The sequence below is a fragment of the Colletotrichum fioriniae genome, assembly GCF_027942845.1.
Source record: "Colletotrichum fioriniae strain IMI 355084 chromosome Unknown scaffold_5, whole genome shotgun sequence".
Lineage (NCBI taxonomy): Eukaryota > Fungi > Ascomycota > Sordariomycetes > Glomerellales > Glomerellaceae > Colletotrichum > Colletotrichum fioriniae.
The window spans coordinates 3,048,372-3,060,363 of NW_027076841.1; the positions used below are offsets into that span (position 1 = coordinate 3,048,372).

Below are 11,992 nucleotides of genomic sequence, written 5' to 3' on the forward strand. Positions count from 1 at the left end.
TGCGCCTGAGCCACCAAGAGACACAAGACACTGCCTACTCTAAATCAACTCGACTGGGCCATATGAGACCTGTCTCACTCCCGATTCAATCGTACTGCGCCGCTCTGTCACGTTATCCAGTGACGTTTTCTTCTTCGCAGTTGTCTGGTGACTGAAGGGAAGAGTCGCCATTCTGATTCGACTGGTGCAGGTCAGTAGCCACCCCGATTACAGAACAGAAATACGGAAGAAGGTGAACGAGGTGCATCCAGATCAGCCAGGAACCATTTCGAATACCCAACGGGCCAGTGAGAGCGTTTGGATTTCGAATTTCCCGTCTCCCGTCGGCGCCGAGCACCGAGCGGCGATTTCCCCCTCGGACTTTTCTATCTCGATCAACTACCTTTTGCAGTAAGCAATTGACCGTGCAATTGCATGGCTCCAGTCAGGATGAGCATGCTTATTCTCTCTTCACCGTTTCTCTTTCCCCCTGTCCTCTCTTTACATTACTGTAGTAGGCTTCTAGATGAAGATTAGCCCCCCCTTACCACAGTACGACTCGGCGCTGCGAAATAAACGCCGGAAGACCGGCCGTATGACCCCCGGAGGGTCGGCCGGTTGCACCGCGAACCAATCAATAGCGAATGTAGACGCAGTGAGAAACCCAAAAGAGGAAACGTAGTTATGTAAAGCAAAGGTAAAGCGGAGGTAACCTTGCAATTTGGTCCGTCACGGTGCTCCGAGTTGCGTTTAAGGATATAAGAGGTACGTACTTGTCCGTCCGTACTCCCGAGCTCTAGCGGGGCCCTCCCGAGCCAACAGGCCAATGAAACTCATTATAATTAGTGCTTACCTTCAGATCTGACCAATCATCGATCGACCATTGGTGATTACTCGTCCGAATGGTAACACCGGGTCGCAGGGTGGCCTGCAACCCCTGCAGCCTCTGGGATCGGGGGCGCTCGAACTGGGCCCTTGCTAATGGCTTTCCGGGTCGCATTGAGCAACAAGCTACACCATAGGCTGCTTTTTGGCTTGTCATGGTCGGGACTCGAGGCAAGCTTGGCCCTTTTTTTTTTTCACTTCTGGGGCTTTGTAAGTTTCGTTTTTGTTGCCCCATTGCTTGACATTCTTCTAGTCAAAGTACCTTGATTCTGCTTAGCTTTGATATGTAAGGGCAAGAAGGGGGGGAAACGGTACCTTGTGAAAAAAGTCAAACGTTCCCAGGTCTCGAGGAATTTAAAGTGACGGATGGTTGCCCTCTTACACCACTCTTGACTTGACACTGGAATGCCAACTGATCTCGTCCCTTCGTACTACCTCATACTACATCATCCAGACCTGTGAACAACTCGATTCAACCAAAACAAAACAAACAAGCCTGTCTCACTACCCCGGACTCGAGTTCTCTCTCTCGACTTCCCTCTAAAAACCGAGCTTACACCTCGCCGATTTGCAAGTCGAAAGAACTTCTTTTTTCTTTCGGACGTGCTTCGACAAAGATCTACAGGATCAGGGCGAGAGAAGATTGAGATACATCAGATTAACCCCTACCTGGACGTCGACACCACGCTCCCATCGCGATAATACAATAACATCAGGAAACCCGGCTTCCATCCTCCCCCCCTCTCTCTCATATCAAGGAGAAGAGCTATACTTCACATTATCATCACATACACACAAAATGGGTCTCGTCACATTGAAAAACCTCCTCTTCGGCCGCACGCCGCCCCCGACGCGCGCCAAAACCGTCAACGGCCGCGCCGAGAGCACAATGTCCGATGAGACTATCGTCGACGGCGGCGATCTCGAGAGGCAACCCCTGCTGCGGTCCAGCGACCGGACCGTCTCGACGGCAACCATGGCGACGACGACGTCAGAAACCTCCACCACATCCACGAGGGTCTCGGAGAGCGACTCGCGCAGCTTCCGCCTCGACGCTCGCATGATCTCTGATGCAACCATCGGACTGTCCGACGGCCTGACGGTGCCGTTCGCCCTCACGGCCGGCCTGTCGGCGCTGGGGCAGACAAAGGTCGTCATCTTTGGCGGTATGGCGGAGTTGATTGCCGGTGCTATATCGATGGGTCTTGGTGGCTACCTTGGAGCCAAGAGCGAAGCGTGAGTCTTCCCTCAATGGGTCTCATTTCTTCAACTTTGTATAACGGCAACGGACTAACACGCAAACCGTACAGCGCATCCTATAAGAAACCCGCAGCGAATGCACCCGCCTAACCCAAGACGACCCGGCCATGGCCCGCGCCCAGGTCCTTGAGGTCCTCGAACCCTACGACCTCCCCAAGCAGACCCTCGAAGACGTGACGGACCATCTCTCTACCTCGCCCCGGCTCATCGACTTCCTCATGCAATTCCACCACTGCGAGCAGGAACCGGCCTCCAACCGCGCTTTCATCTCCGCCCTCACCATCGCCGCCGGCTACCTCCTTGGCGGTCTCATCCCGCTGTTCCCCTACTTCTTCGTCCCCGCCGAGGACGTCTACCTGGCGCTCTACATCTCCGTCGCCGTCATGGCCGTCGCGCTGTTCGCCTTTGGCTACGTCAAGACGTGTATTGTCTCGGGCTGGTCCGGGTTGCGGTGCGTGAGGCAGGCTGTTGTGGGTGGGTTGGAGATGGTTGTCGTCGGTGGTGCGGCGGCGGGTGCGGCGATGGGGTTGGTGAAAGCCTTCGATCAGCTGGCGCAGTCTGATGATGTGTCTGCGTTGGCGAGCAAGATTTTCTAAATACCCTCACACCTTTTTTCTTCATCTACACTTTTTTCTGACTTACGTCGTCTGTCTGGACAAGCTCCTTTTTCTTACTTCAATACCTCTACTCTTCTTTTTATTCTTTTTGTTTAGGGGTGTACACGGGAATGTGTTACACGCCATCAGGGTGGTAGGGAGGCACAGGTAAACTCGGACCGGGGGTCAGGTCAGGGAAAGGAAAAATCTCCCATGTTTGCATTGTTTAGCGTTTACGCGGTTACTCCAAGGGAACCATGTTATCCCAGAATCGCCTTCCAGATCGAGAAGATGGTTAGGTCGCAGCGATGCGAAGTAGGGCGGCGTTGGCGTCGAAGAATCTCAGGAAACCATGGGATATGACAGTAAGGACCGCTGCAAGGGAAGACAAATCCTCTCTAGATATATCATCTATCAAAATAAGACTTGAGATATACTATCTCTTTCTACGATTCAACACCTTGATGAAGTGCCTTAACTTGTTCAATACTTAGGCCATTACTGGGTCTTGGCTCTCTGCTTCTCATGGCGCTTTTTGCAGTGGGCGGCAGCCGATTACTGTGCCTCCGTTGGAAGTGGTTGTAGTGGAGTCCTTCTTCATTCCTATTTGCTCACATCGCTACTTACTAAAGGAATTCACTGCCATACAATCGTGCCTTTACGGAAGACGTAGACTAGACCCCTCTTACTGTACCGCATGTTTGACTCTTCTCTCCGTCTCAGATGACCACTATGCTCATAATTTACTTACTTGGGCACGACCCAAACCACACTAGGCGTAGTTGGCAGGGGCTCGTAGTGCAAAAAGGCTTTCCTCTTGGCGGCTCTCCATCTAACGGCTTTGATAACACCAATAATGAAGACACCTGAGATGACAGTGATCCCAACGACAGCTCGAGCAATGTCTTCGCGTAAACCCCACGGTGATCCAACGGTGCCAGGAGAAGAGCCGTGGCCCGGGTCTTGTAAACGAAGGTCAGTAAGTGAGTCTTAAGGGGTATCAAGCAGAATAGAAGACATACCTGTTTCTGGTGACAGCAGCTCATCCACAACATGAGCAACTCCACCGCTAACAAGCACATTTTGCATCGTCACCATCTTGTGGTTCACAAAAATACGTCCCTTGGAATCGCCGCTGATGGAAATCTTCTTGCCGCTCAACGTCGTCACCATCCTCGGCTCTTGCGGGAAACACGTATGGAACAAGACATGATTCGGAACAACGTGGTCTTTGATGAGCGTCTCGAGTGCCTTGTCGTCAAGCGATTCTAGCTTCGAGCGTCCTCGCCAGACGGCCTTATTCCGTGGGAGAAAAACGGTCACGTCGCGGAGCTTCTCGAGTACACCATCCATGCGGGACTCGGTGACTACGTTCCAGAATCCGTCGAGTTCTCCCAGGCTGCTTGTCTCGGAGAGACTACGGGGGAGAACCAAGGCCTGATTGATTGTGTGAATGACGCCGTTTGCGTGGTGAATATCCGTGTCGACTGTGTGTATGATTTTCTGGTCGCCGGACTCTACACGGAGATTGTGTGAGCCGTCGCAGGTCGCTGTCAACTTGACGACGGCGCCCTTTGACATGTTTGTGAGGCCCGAAGAGGGCTTGAGGAACGACCGGGCTAGCTGGGTCTCTGTGTGAAGCGCGGGAGCCGATGAGAGGTAAGAGCCCTCTAGGAAGTGGTACTGCAAGATTCCCCTGGCGATGTCTGGGTCCATGGAGGTAAGGTTCAACCCCCATTTTGCGAGGTAGATGATTGCATCGTCGGTCATGGCCAGGAGTGTGGAGTTTTGAGCCTTCTCGAAGGTGTCCATGAGCTTTAGGTCTACGAGGAGGCCATGAAGCATTGAGGTCGAGCCATGCTTGGCTAGAATGTCTCCGAGAGACTGCGCGGCAGCGGAAGCCAGTAAGACAGTAGTTGCGGTGTAAGTAAATAGATGCATCGTGATTGAGTATTCACATGAGGCATATTCTGGCGTTGGATGCGTAGAAGGGGCTCGTAGACGGTTGCTATATCTACATATACTTTCCCAGTCGTCCCCGGTCTTGGCTTGGGGTCGTCGTCAGTCTCCTACTCCACCAAGTCTCAGGCTCGAACTCTTTTCGGGTACGTAGACGGTAGAACACCTATCTAAGGTTCAGCTTATGCTGAGTCAAGCTATAAACAGCAAAACTAACTATGCGGACAAACGGGCGCACTGGAAGGTGGCAGGTTGATCCATGTCGATGATATCGACCGTTTCGACAAACGGATTCTCAATTTGGCAAAGCACTGAAAACAAGACTATGTGCCAATGGCCAAGCATGTGATTTCTTGAACAAGGAGCCATTCGCCACAGGAAAATAGGCCTTGATTATCAAGTGATTGGCCTTTAAAGATGCTGGGACTTTCGTGAGTGGGATCAGTCAACTCAGGATCTTGGGTCTTGAGCCATGTCTAATCTGCAAGGGAACCCTCTATATTGCCCCTTGACTCCTGCAACTGCCACATACGACCATACCCATTGGAAAACTCGGGATCCCGTCCGCTCTCCCATAGATAAGCCAATGAGGGCCGGATTAGTAGTTGGGTCGGTGACGACCAGCGAATACCTGGTGTTGTATGTTTTTTTTTGGTTTTTGATGTACTTATCTACTTCATTTCACGCCGAAGGGAACCGAGGACCTGTTACGGGATTTTCATTATGAATGCAGATGGGATGGTTTGGCTGCCCTTGCACATTCGCTTGAATCAGGAAGATCTCTCTGATGCGGTTTGATGATTGCTAGGCTAGCCGTGCCCATAACGACTCAAACATATCCTCGCGATCTGAACTAATTGGCCATACAACGCGGCTCAACGATTTCCTGGCTTCAGACCATGCAACAAAGCTAGTGATCTTGGCCCAGCCTCGAATGAAGCTGGTCAATTCCTCCAATATGCAATCGAGTCGATTGTCGCAGAGAAATGGCTGGGCATGGACTACACTTAATGATCCGACAAATGCTTTCCAGAGCCACGTGTCGCGTGTCTCTCGGTTCATACTTTGGAGTTTGGCCAAGTCGTTTCTCAGATCTTGTGTAAGAATCCGAAGTATATGGTAGTGCAGTTGCTTCTCCATTGGCCGACCTTGATTCCAGATCCCAAGAACAGCAATCATATACATGCCGACGCCCACACAGAATCCAGACCACGACGATATGAAGGCTTGTTTTCCATGCGACGGGAGCTGAATCTTGTCGGCGAATGATGAAGTATGGGCGCTGATTACTGCGAACAGCAGTTCAGATGGGCCACCGCTGCCCCAAGCCCTCCAGGACGTGGTAGGAGCCACGTCAGCAGATGCTTTCGTATGCCTTAGGTCTGCGAGCTTGGTAATATTCCGAAGAGCTGTAATAATTGGGTACATATCAATGTTCTTTGGCTTTCTGCTTTGTGGCACAGAGCTGAAGAAGAACGGCACCATCTGGAGGGCCCCGAGACGAAGATCTTGATCACTGACCTCGTGGGTATGCCACTCAGGTATCAAGTGGGCTAACTCTCCAGAATTTGAGCGTGGCTTTTGGCCTTGAGACGATGTGAGGTAGGTAGCACGAGTGTCGTCTGATCGGCTCTTCAAGCAATGGACGACGTTGCAATCTCTGGTGTGGTAAGAAGTCAATGAACATGTCCATTTTCTTCTGCCCTTTGAGGTTTCTTACAAAATAAGGTAGCGATTCATTCGCTCAGCTTCAAGGTCATCAGTGATGTGTCGACCGTGGTTTTCTGCTCGCTGAGATTCCAGGTAAGTCGTTAGACCTTTAAGGTGAGATTCGGCTATATCCAGATTTCCTAGGCAACACTAAGAATTTGAGATGTCAGTTTGACGGAGTATAAGAGCAAAATGGCTTTGAAGCACCTCTATGAAGCAGAGCGTGCTGATATACTTTGCGCACCGCATTATATCTTGTTCGTATGGCGTTGCGACAAGCCAAGAGTTGACCTGTCGTATGCTTTGGATCTTTTGGAAGACAAAAGTGGATTCAAACGAATGCAAATCACCTTTATTCCATGCGTAGTGAAGACCGGATAGCAGTATCGTATTTTGCAGGACATCCGCATCGGAAGTAGCTGATGCAATACTACAGGGCCTTTGAATATATCGTCACCCGGATACCGCGATAGACACTTACCAATCATCCGGATTTCCGGGTAACGGACCAAGAGAGTTTCCAGCCTGGAAAACTGTTTTGTTATGATCAGATACCGTCAACGCATGTTACTGGCTTAGCATAAGAGAATGGACTAACAGTAGTGAAGAAGTTCTTTCGATCTGAGGGGCATGTTGATGGGTAAAGTGTCGAAGGGATCAAGGGCTTCCCACGGAGTTACGTAAAACGGACTCGGTATTGCGAGACCTTGGATAGATGGCATCTCTGATGATACGGCGGTCTCTTTGTGGCTATGAGAGTGGTGTGTGATGGGTAGTGTATCCTCAACGGCCCATGGTGCTTGTTGACCAGGGCAAGGGCCAGCTCTACGTTCGCGGAGCGGAATCTTCGGCACATATGAACATAACTGCTCTTTGAGTATACAATTGAAGCTATTGGACAGAATCATTAATCATGCATGTCTGAAGAGTTGTAACTTGTGATGAAGCCTCGTGGGGTAGATTGTTATGATGTGCTTGGATCCTCCCAGACAGCACTTGTCGAAAGAGTCTTCATATCCACTACCTGACCGCGTAAATGGACACATTAGGAACGCAGCTTACCAAGATGGGCGCCTCTCATCGCATCGAATATGCTTTTGGCGGCATGATACGCACCCTGTCCGGCTTCGTGTATTGGTGCGTCCCGCCATGGGCTTATCCGGCCCAGGTGTCATGGTTGATATCCGAGCGGCCGAGATCACTGATCGGATAAGAGCTTTCTTCTCTGGCCTTTCGACCTGACTATGAACAAACGAAAACAGGAGAGAGTAAGTGACGAAATTCGATTTCCTGTGAGATTTAAGCAGAGGCAAGTAAATGCCGCTATTCCTGTTTGGGCCGAATAACCTGTCAGCCGGCGAATTATCTTTGGCCTCCTTTTCCCTACGATCGTACGGGATTCGGCCAACTCCTGCACATCCCTTGGCGAACCACAGAATTCCCATAGCCAGAACATGTTTGTTGCGATCGAGTATGGCAACGATCGGTTCTGCAATGAGCAGAAAGCGGCTTCACGAAACTTCTGGAAGTCTGTCTGCTGATCCTACTAACAAGCCGCTAACAGCATCACCAGGCAACAGATCGAGCAACTAGACTTTGGGATTTGGTATAAAGATCGCTGTAATTCCTTACAAGAGGAAGGAAACAAACCATCTTTGCCTTCTTCATCACTCTTAGTCAACATAACTCTACCACACCTCAGACAATGGCCTCCCTGCCCTTCAGTGCCCGTCCCTATGAGGTCCCTGCTTCAGCAAATCTCACGCCCACAAGCATCTCAATCCCTGATGCTGAGATTGATAGTTTGAAGACGCTTCTCAAACTTACGCCCATTCCCAAGCCCAACAGGTTCAACTCGCATGATGATGAGTCTTTCGGCCTTCATCGAGATGTCCTCTCGGCGTTGGTCAAATACTGGGAGAACGACTACGACTGGAGAAAGTGGGAGTCTACTCTCAATACTATTCCCCAATTCAACATGGATGTCACCGATGACGACTCCAAAACATACAAGATCAACTTCTTCGCTCTTTTCTCCAAGAACCCATCGGCAATTCCCATTCTCTTCTTACACAGCTGGCCAGGCTCTGTTGTAGAGTATCTCCCGATCCTTCGCCACCTTCAATCTCAATACGATCCCGAGTCGCTTCCCTATCACGTCATTGTGCCTCACCATGTCGGATTTCCGTTTTCTGACGCACCGCCCCTCGACAAGGATTTTTCCCATCTCGATAACGCTCGCCTCATGTCAAAGATGATGCATGAGTTAGGCTTCGATAAGTCTGGCTACATTGCCTCAGGCGGTGACCTCGGCGGTTGGTCAGCGCCCGTCATTGCGAATCTCGACCCAGCGTGCAAACTTGTCCACATGAGTATGCTGAACGTTTCACCGCCTGCTGGTGAAGATGTCGAGGCCGGTATTGAGTCAGGGCGGTACACTTCAGACGAGGTAGCAGCCTTTGCCAGAATGGCCGAATTTGCAAAGACGGGCACCGCATTCATCCAACTCGACGGAACGAAGCCGGCCAGTGCAGGATATATCATCGGAAGCAACCCAGTGGCACTAATCGCCTGGATCGGGGACAAGATGATCAAGTGGTCTGACAAGACACCAGATAGAGATCTTATCATTACAAACCTGGCCCTCTATTGGTTCACGGGGTGCTTCCCAACGTCGGTCTATATCCATCGTGTGGTCTTCGAGAACGTTGAGCTTATGATGAATGGCTGGAAGACTCTCAAAGTCCCACTAGGATATTCAGCATTCAAGTATGAGCTTGTCACTGCACCTGAGAGGTGGATCAAGCAAACAGACCAGGTGAGCTGGTATCGAATGCATGAGAGAGGAGGCCATTTTGCTGCGCTTGAAGAGCCAGAGACTTTATGGAAAGATGTGGAGGATTTTATCGGGAAGTTTTGGCCAACGACCTTGTGAGGCCTGCTGTGTAACCAGGCTTCGAAGGTTTCCATGTGATCTTATTGCGCGGAAGGAAACATCGTCGATGAGAATGCTTTATAGTTGTAGAGTCACACAAGAGATTGAAATGATATAGGGCGATGTGCTCAACAACTCATGTTCCTGTCTAATAAGAATAAGTTTACCCAATCATCGAAATATTCCGATACTGATTGAACTGGGCACACTTGATGCCCTAGAGGCAACAAAATACCAGACAGAGCTCTGTTGCAACGGTGTCGCCGACGATGGACTACGCTTCTGTGCTGTGGTCCGATACGATTCTTCGCCAGTGCTTTCATGTCGCTGTGTCACACAATATCCACTGTACGCACGCTGCCATCCGAATACATGCTTCTCTGCAAATCGTTCGGTGGGGTGGTTGACTGGATGAAGAAGCATCCGATCCGTTCAAACTTACCAGGTTGCTGCTTGCTTTCCCTCAGGACCAGCGAAATGAGCTTGAAATTGTCACTCGGTCCATCTTGGATGAAGCTCATCCTGAGGCAGAGGAGATCTGCGCCTGGAAGAACTTGGTCTGGACCAGGGCTATCCAAGACGTAATCAGCATGGATATGGAACCGCCCGGTCGATACAACGACATAGTGAACCACGGTCTCCTTCCCGTGACGAATCACGGTGTCTCGTTCAAGTACACCCTCCATTGTAAGGCCGGATATTCTCAGGAGCCCGTAGGCTATGCCGCCATAATTGTCCACACCTGATGGAGCTACCTGGCAGTCCAGAACGGTGCTGTAGTGCTCAAAAAGGCCTCTGGAGTCTTCTTCGTAGTCAAGGTCGGGGTCCCAGACAAACACTGCGTCCCACACATCGACGCTCGAGTCAACACTAGCCCAAGACCATGTCGGTGCGGTCCGGGGACTTGGTCTCGGGGTTTTGAGTGTAGTCCGTATGATCCAAATAAGGTCATCGTTTATGGAATCTTCCCATATCCCTGCCAGGTAGGTCGACTTTCGCCTGACCGCCATATGCTTTGCGAGACCTCCGATAGCCGGTAGACGGTCCGAGGTCATTGTGAGATGAAGCGCGGTGTATGAGGTGATCAGGGTGCGCCATAACCTCGCCATGAAATAGCCAGCTACATCCACCCAATCGTACCCATCAACCTCGCTATCAAGTGCGGAAGCGTGCAAGAGTTTGGTGATGGATATGGGGGAAGAGTCAGACGACCCATGGAACTTGATCCGGCCGCATTCACAGAAGAGGTCGGAACGACACTCGAAGAATATCTCTTGGGGGCCGAAATGGAGAACGCGTGTCGACAGCATGCGTTCCTGATACACCCAAGCTCTAGTTAGTAAAGGATGAAAAGAGGATGTTGGATCTCCTCGGTCTGTTGGATTGACGATATTGATGACCTCAAGATGATGGTCAATTCTACGGCGAAAGAGTAGTCGATAGGGGTCACCCGTGACCGTGGGCAAGACAGAGTCAGACACCTCGAAGTCGGGTGTATTGACAAATAGTCCTCCATCACCATTACGTGATTGCGTAGCAGCAATGGTCAAGTAAGCGTTACTGTAGACCTCGGCCATCTTCACAGACTCTGTTTCCCAGTCGAGCTTGGAATCTTGGATGATACACAGTGAGTCAATCCAGATGTATTTGATTCCAAGTCTTCGAGTGACTAGGACGGCGTCTTGAAAGGTTTTCGAAAGACTTGTCATTGGAATCCCTGTCTTGTGTTGGGAAAGAGTTGCATTTGTGCTGGTTATGATTTGCTTTTGGCCCCAGCAATGACTGAGAGTGATGTAGTCTTCGTGCTGGCCGCTGGAATCAATGAGTCGAATCATGTTTTCAGCGTACTCAACGTCTAGTACCCGGCTTGGAAGCGTCGGCTTTTCAGGAGACTCGCAATATGCATGAGAATCGCCGAGACAAATCTCAATCCATGATCTGACTTTGTCAAGAGCAATATCCGAATCAGTACCTTCCGATGTCCTGTATGTGGTCGGTATCGATTCCCATGTATCACGAACATGATCTGGGGCATTTCTTTCAACATGTATGATTCCACATATCACCAATGGATTGTGATGTGCTTACCGCCCTCAAGCGCAAAAACTTCGACTTCAAAGCGACTCCCGTTTGTCATGTTGAATCGAATTTGTTTGTCAACGTCGACCGGAAAATCGTACTTAAGGTCAGACGACAACTTGTAGATGAATCGTATGTCGCAATGGTTGATGTCGGCTTCATGAATATTATGCTGCGCTAAGCAGCCTCGGCACCCCATCAAGAGGACACTGCAAGTGTGACAGGAGGCTGCAGAGCTTCGGAACTTGTCCCATGGCACCCCTGATATTTCATGGTTCCGCCTGGTCCTCAAGGCTGGATCTTGAATGTCTCCATGGCCGTGGAGGTCATTGCAGACCTGGCAGGCCATGATGAGGATGAGCGCTGAGCGTGCGTTATTGTTTGGCTGGATGTTCAAGGCATCTGACGAAGCGATAATCAAGGGGGTTTCAGTATCATGTGACCGGTTCCCATTGGCGTCGTAGATGCTATTGACACTTTGTGGTCAGGTGCAGGCTGACTGCATATTGCGTAGTGATCCGCCTTATTGCGATGCGCAGACTGATTGGCTCACCAGTTGCGAGTCCCTTCGAAGTCAAACAGGCTGAGC

The 11,992-nt window shown here is 50.6% G+C and overlaps 3 protein-coding genes across 3 annotated transcripts; 2 read left to right on the top strand and 1 right to left on the bottom strand.

The window, feature by feature from the left end:
* Window positions 1-1,663: 1,663 nt before the first annotated feature.
* On the top strand, window positions 1,664-2,720 carry CCC1 (the record flags this gene model as incomplete). Its single annotated transcript, XM_065757405.1, has 2 exons — window positions 1,664-2,100; window positions 2,198-2,720. 2 exons carry the CDS (start codon window positions 1,664-1,666, stop codon window positions 2,718-2,720), a joined length of 960 nt encoding a protein of 319 aa, XP_065614174.1.
* A 990-nt stretch (window positions 2,721-3,710) lies between these two features.
* On the bottom strand, window positions 3,711-4,687 carry N0V96_005460 (uncharacterized protein; the record flags this gene model as incomplete). The annotated part of the gene is made up of 2 exons (XM_053197486.2): window positions 3,711-4,604; window positions 4,679-4,687. 2 exons carry the CDS (start codon window positions 4,685-4,687, stop codon window positions 3,711-3,713), a joined length of 903 nt encoding a protein of 300 aa, XP_053045026.2.
* A 3,156-nt stretch (window positions 4,688-7,843) lies between these two features.
* Window positions 7,844-9,324, top strand: N0V96_005461 (uncharacterized protein; the record flags this gene model as incomplete). Its single annotated transcript, XM_053197485.2, has 2 exons — window positions 7,844-7,849; window positions 8,092-9,324. The coding sequence occupies 2 exons, from the start codon at window positions 7,844-7,846 to the stop codon at window positions 9,322-9,324; spliced, it is 1,239 nt and encodes a 412-aa protein (XP_053045025.2).
* Between the last annotated feature and the right edge of the window lie 2,668 nt (window positions 9,325-11,992).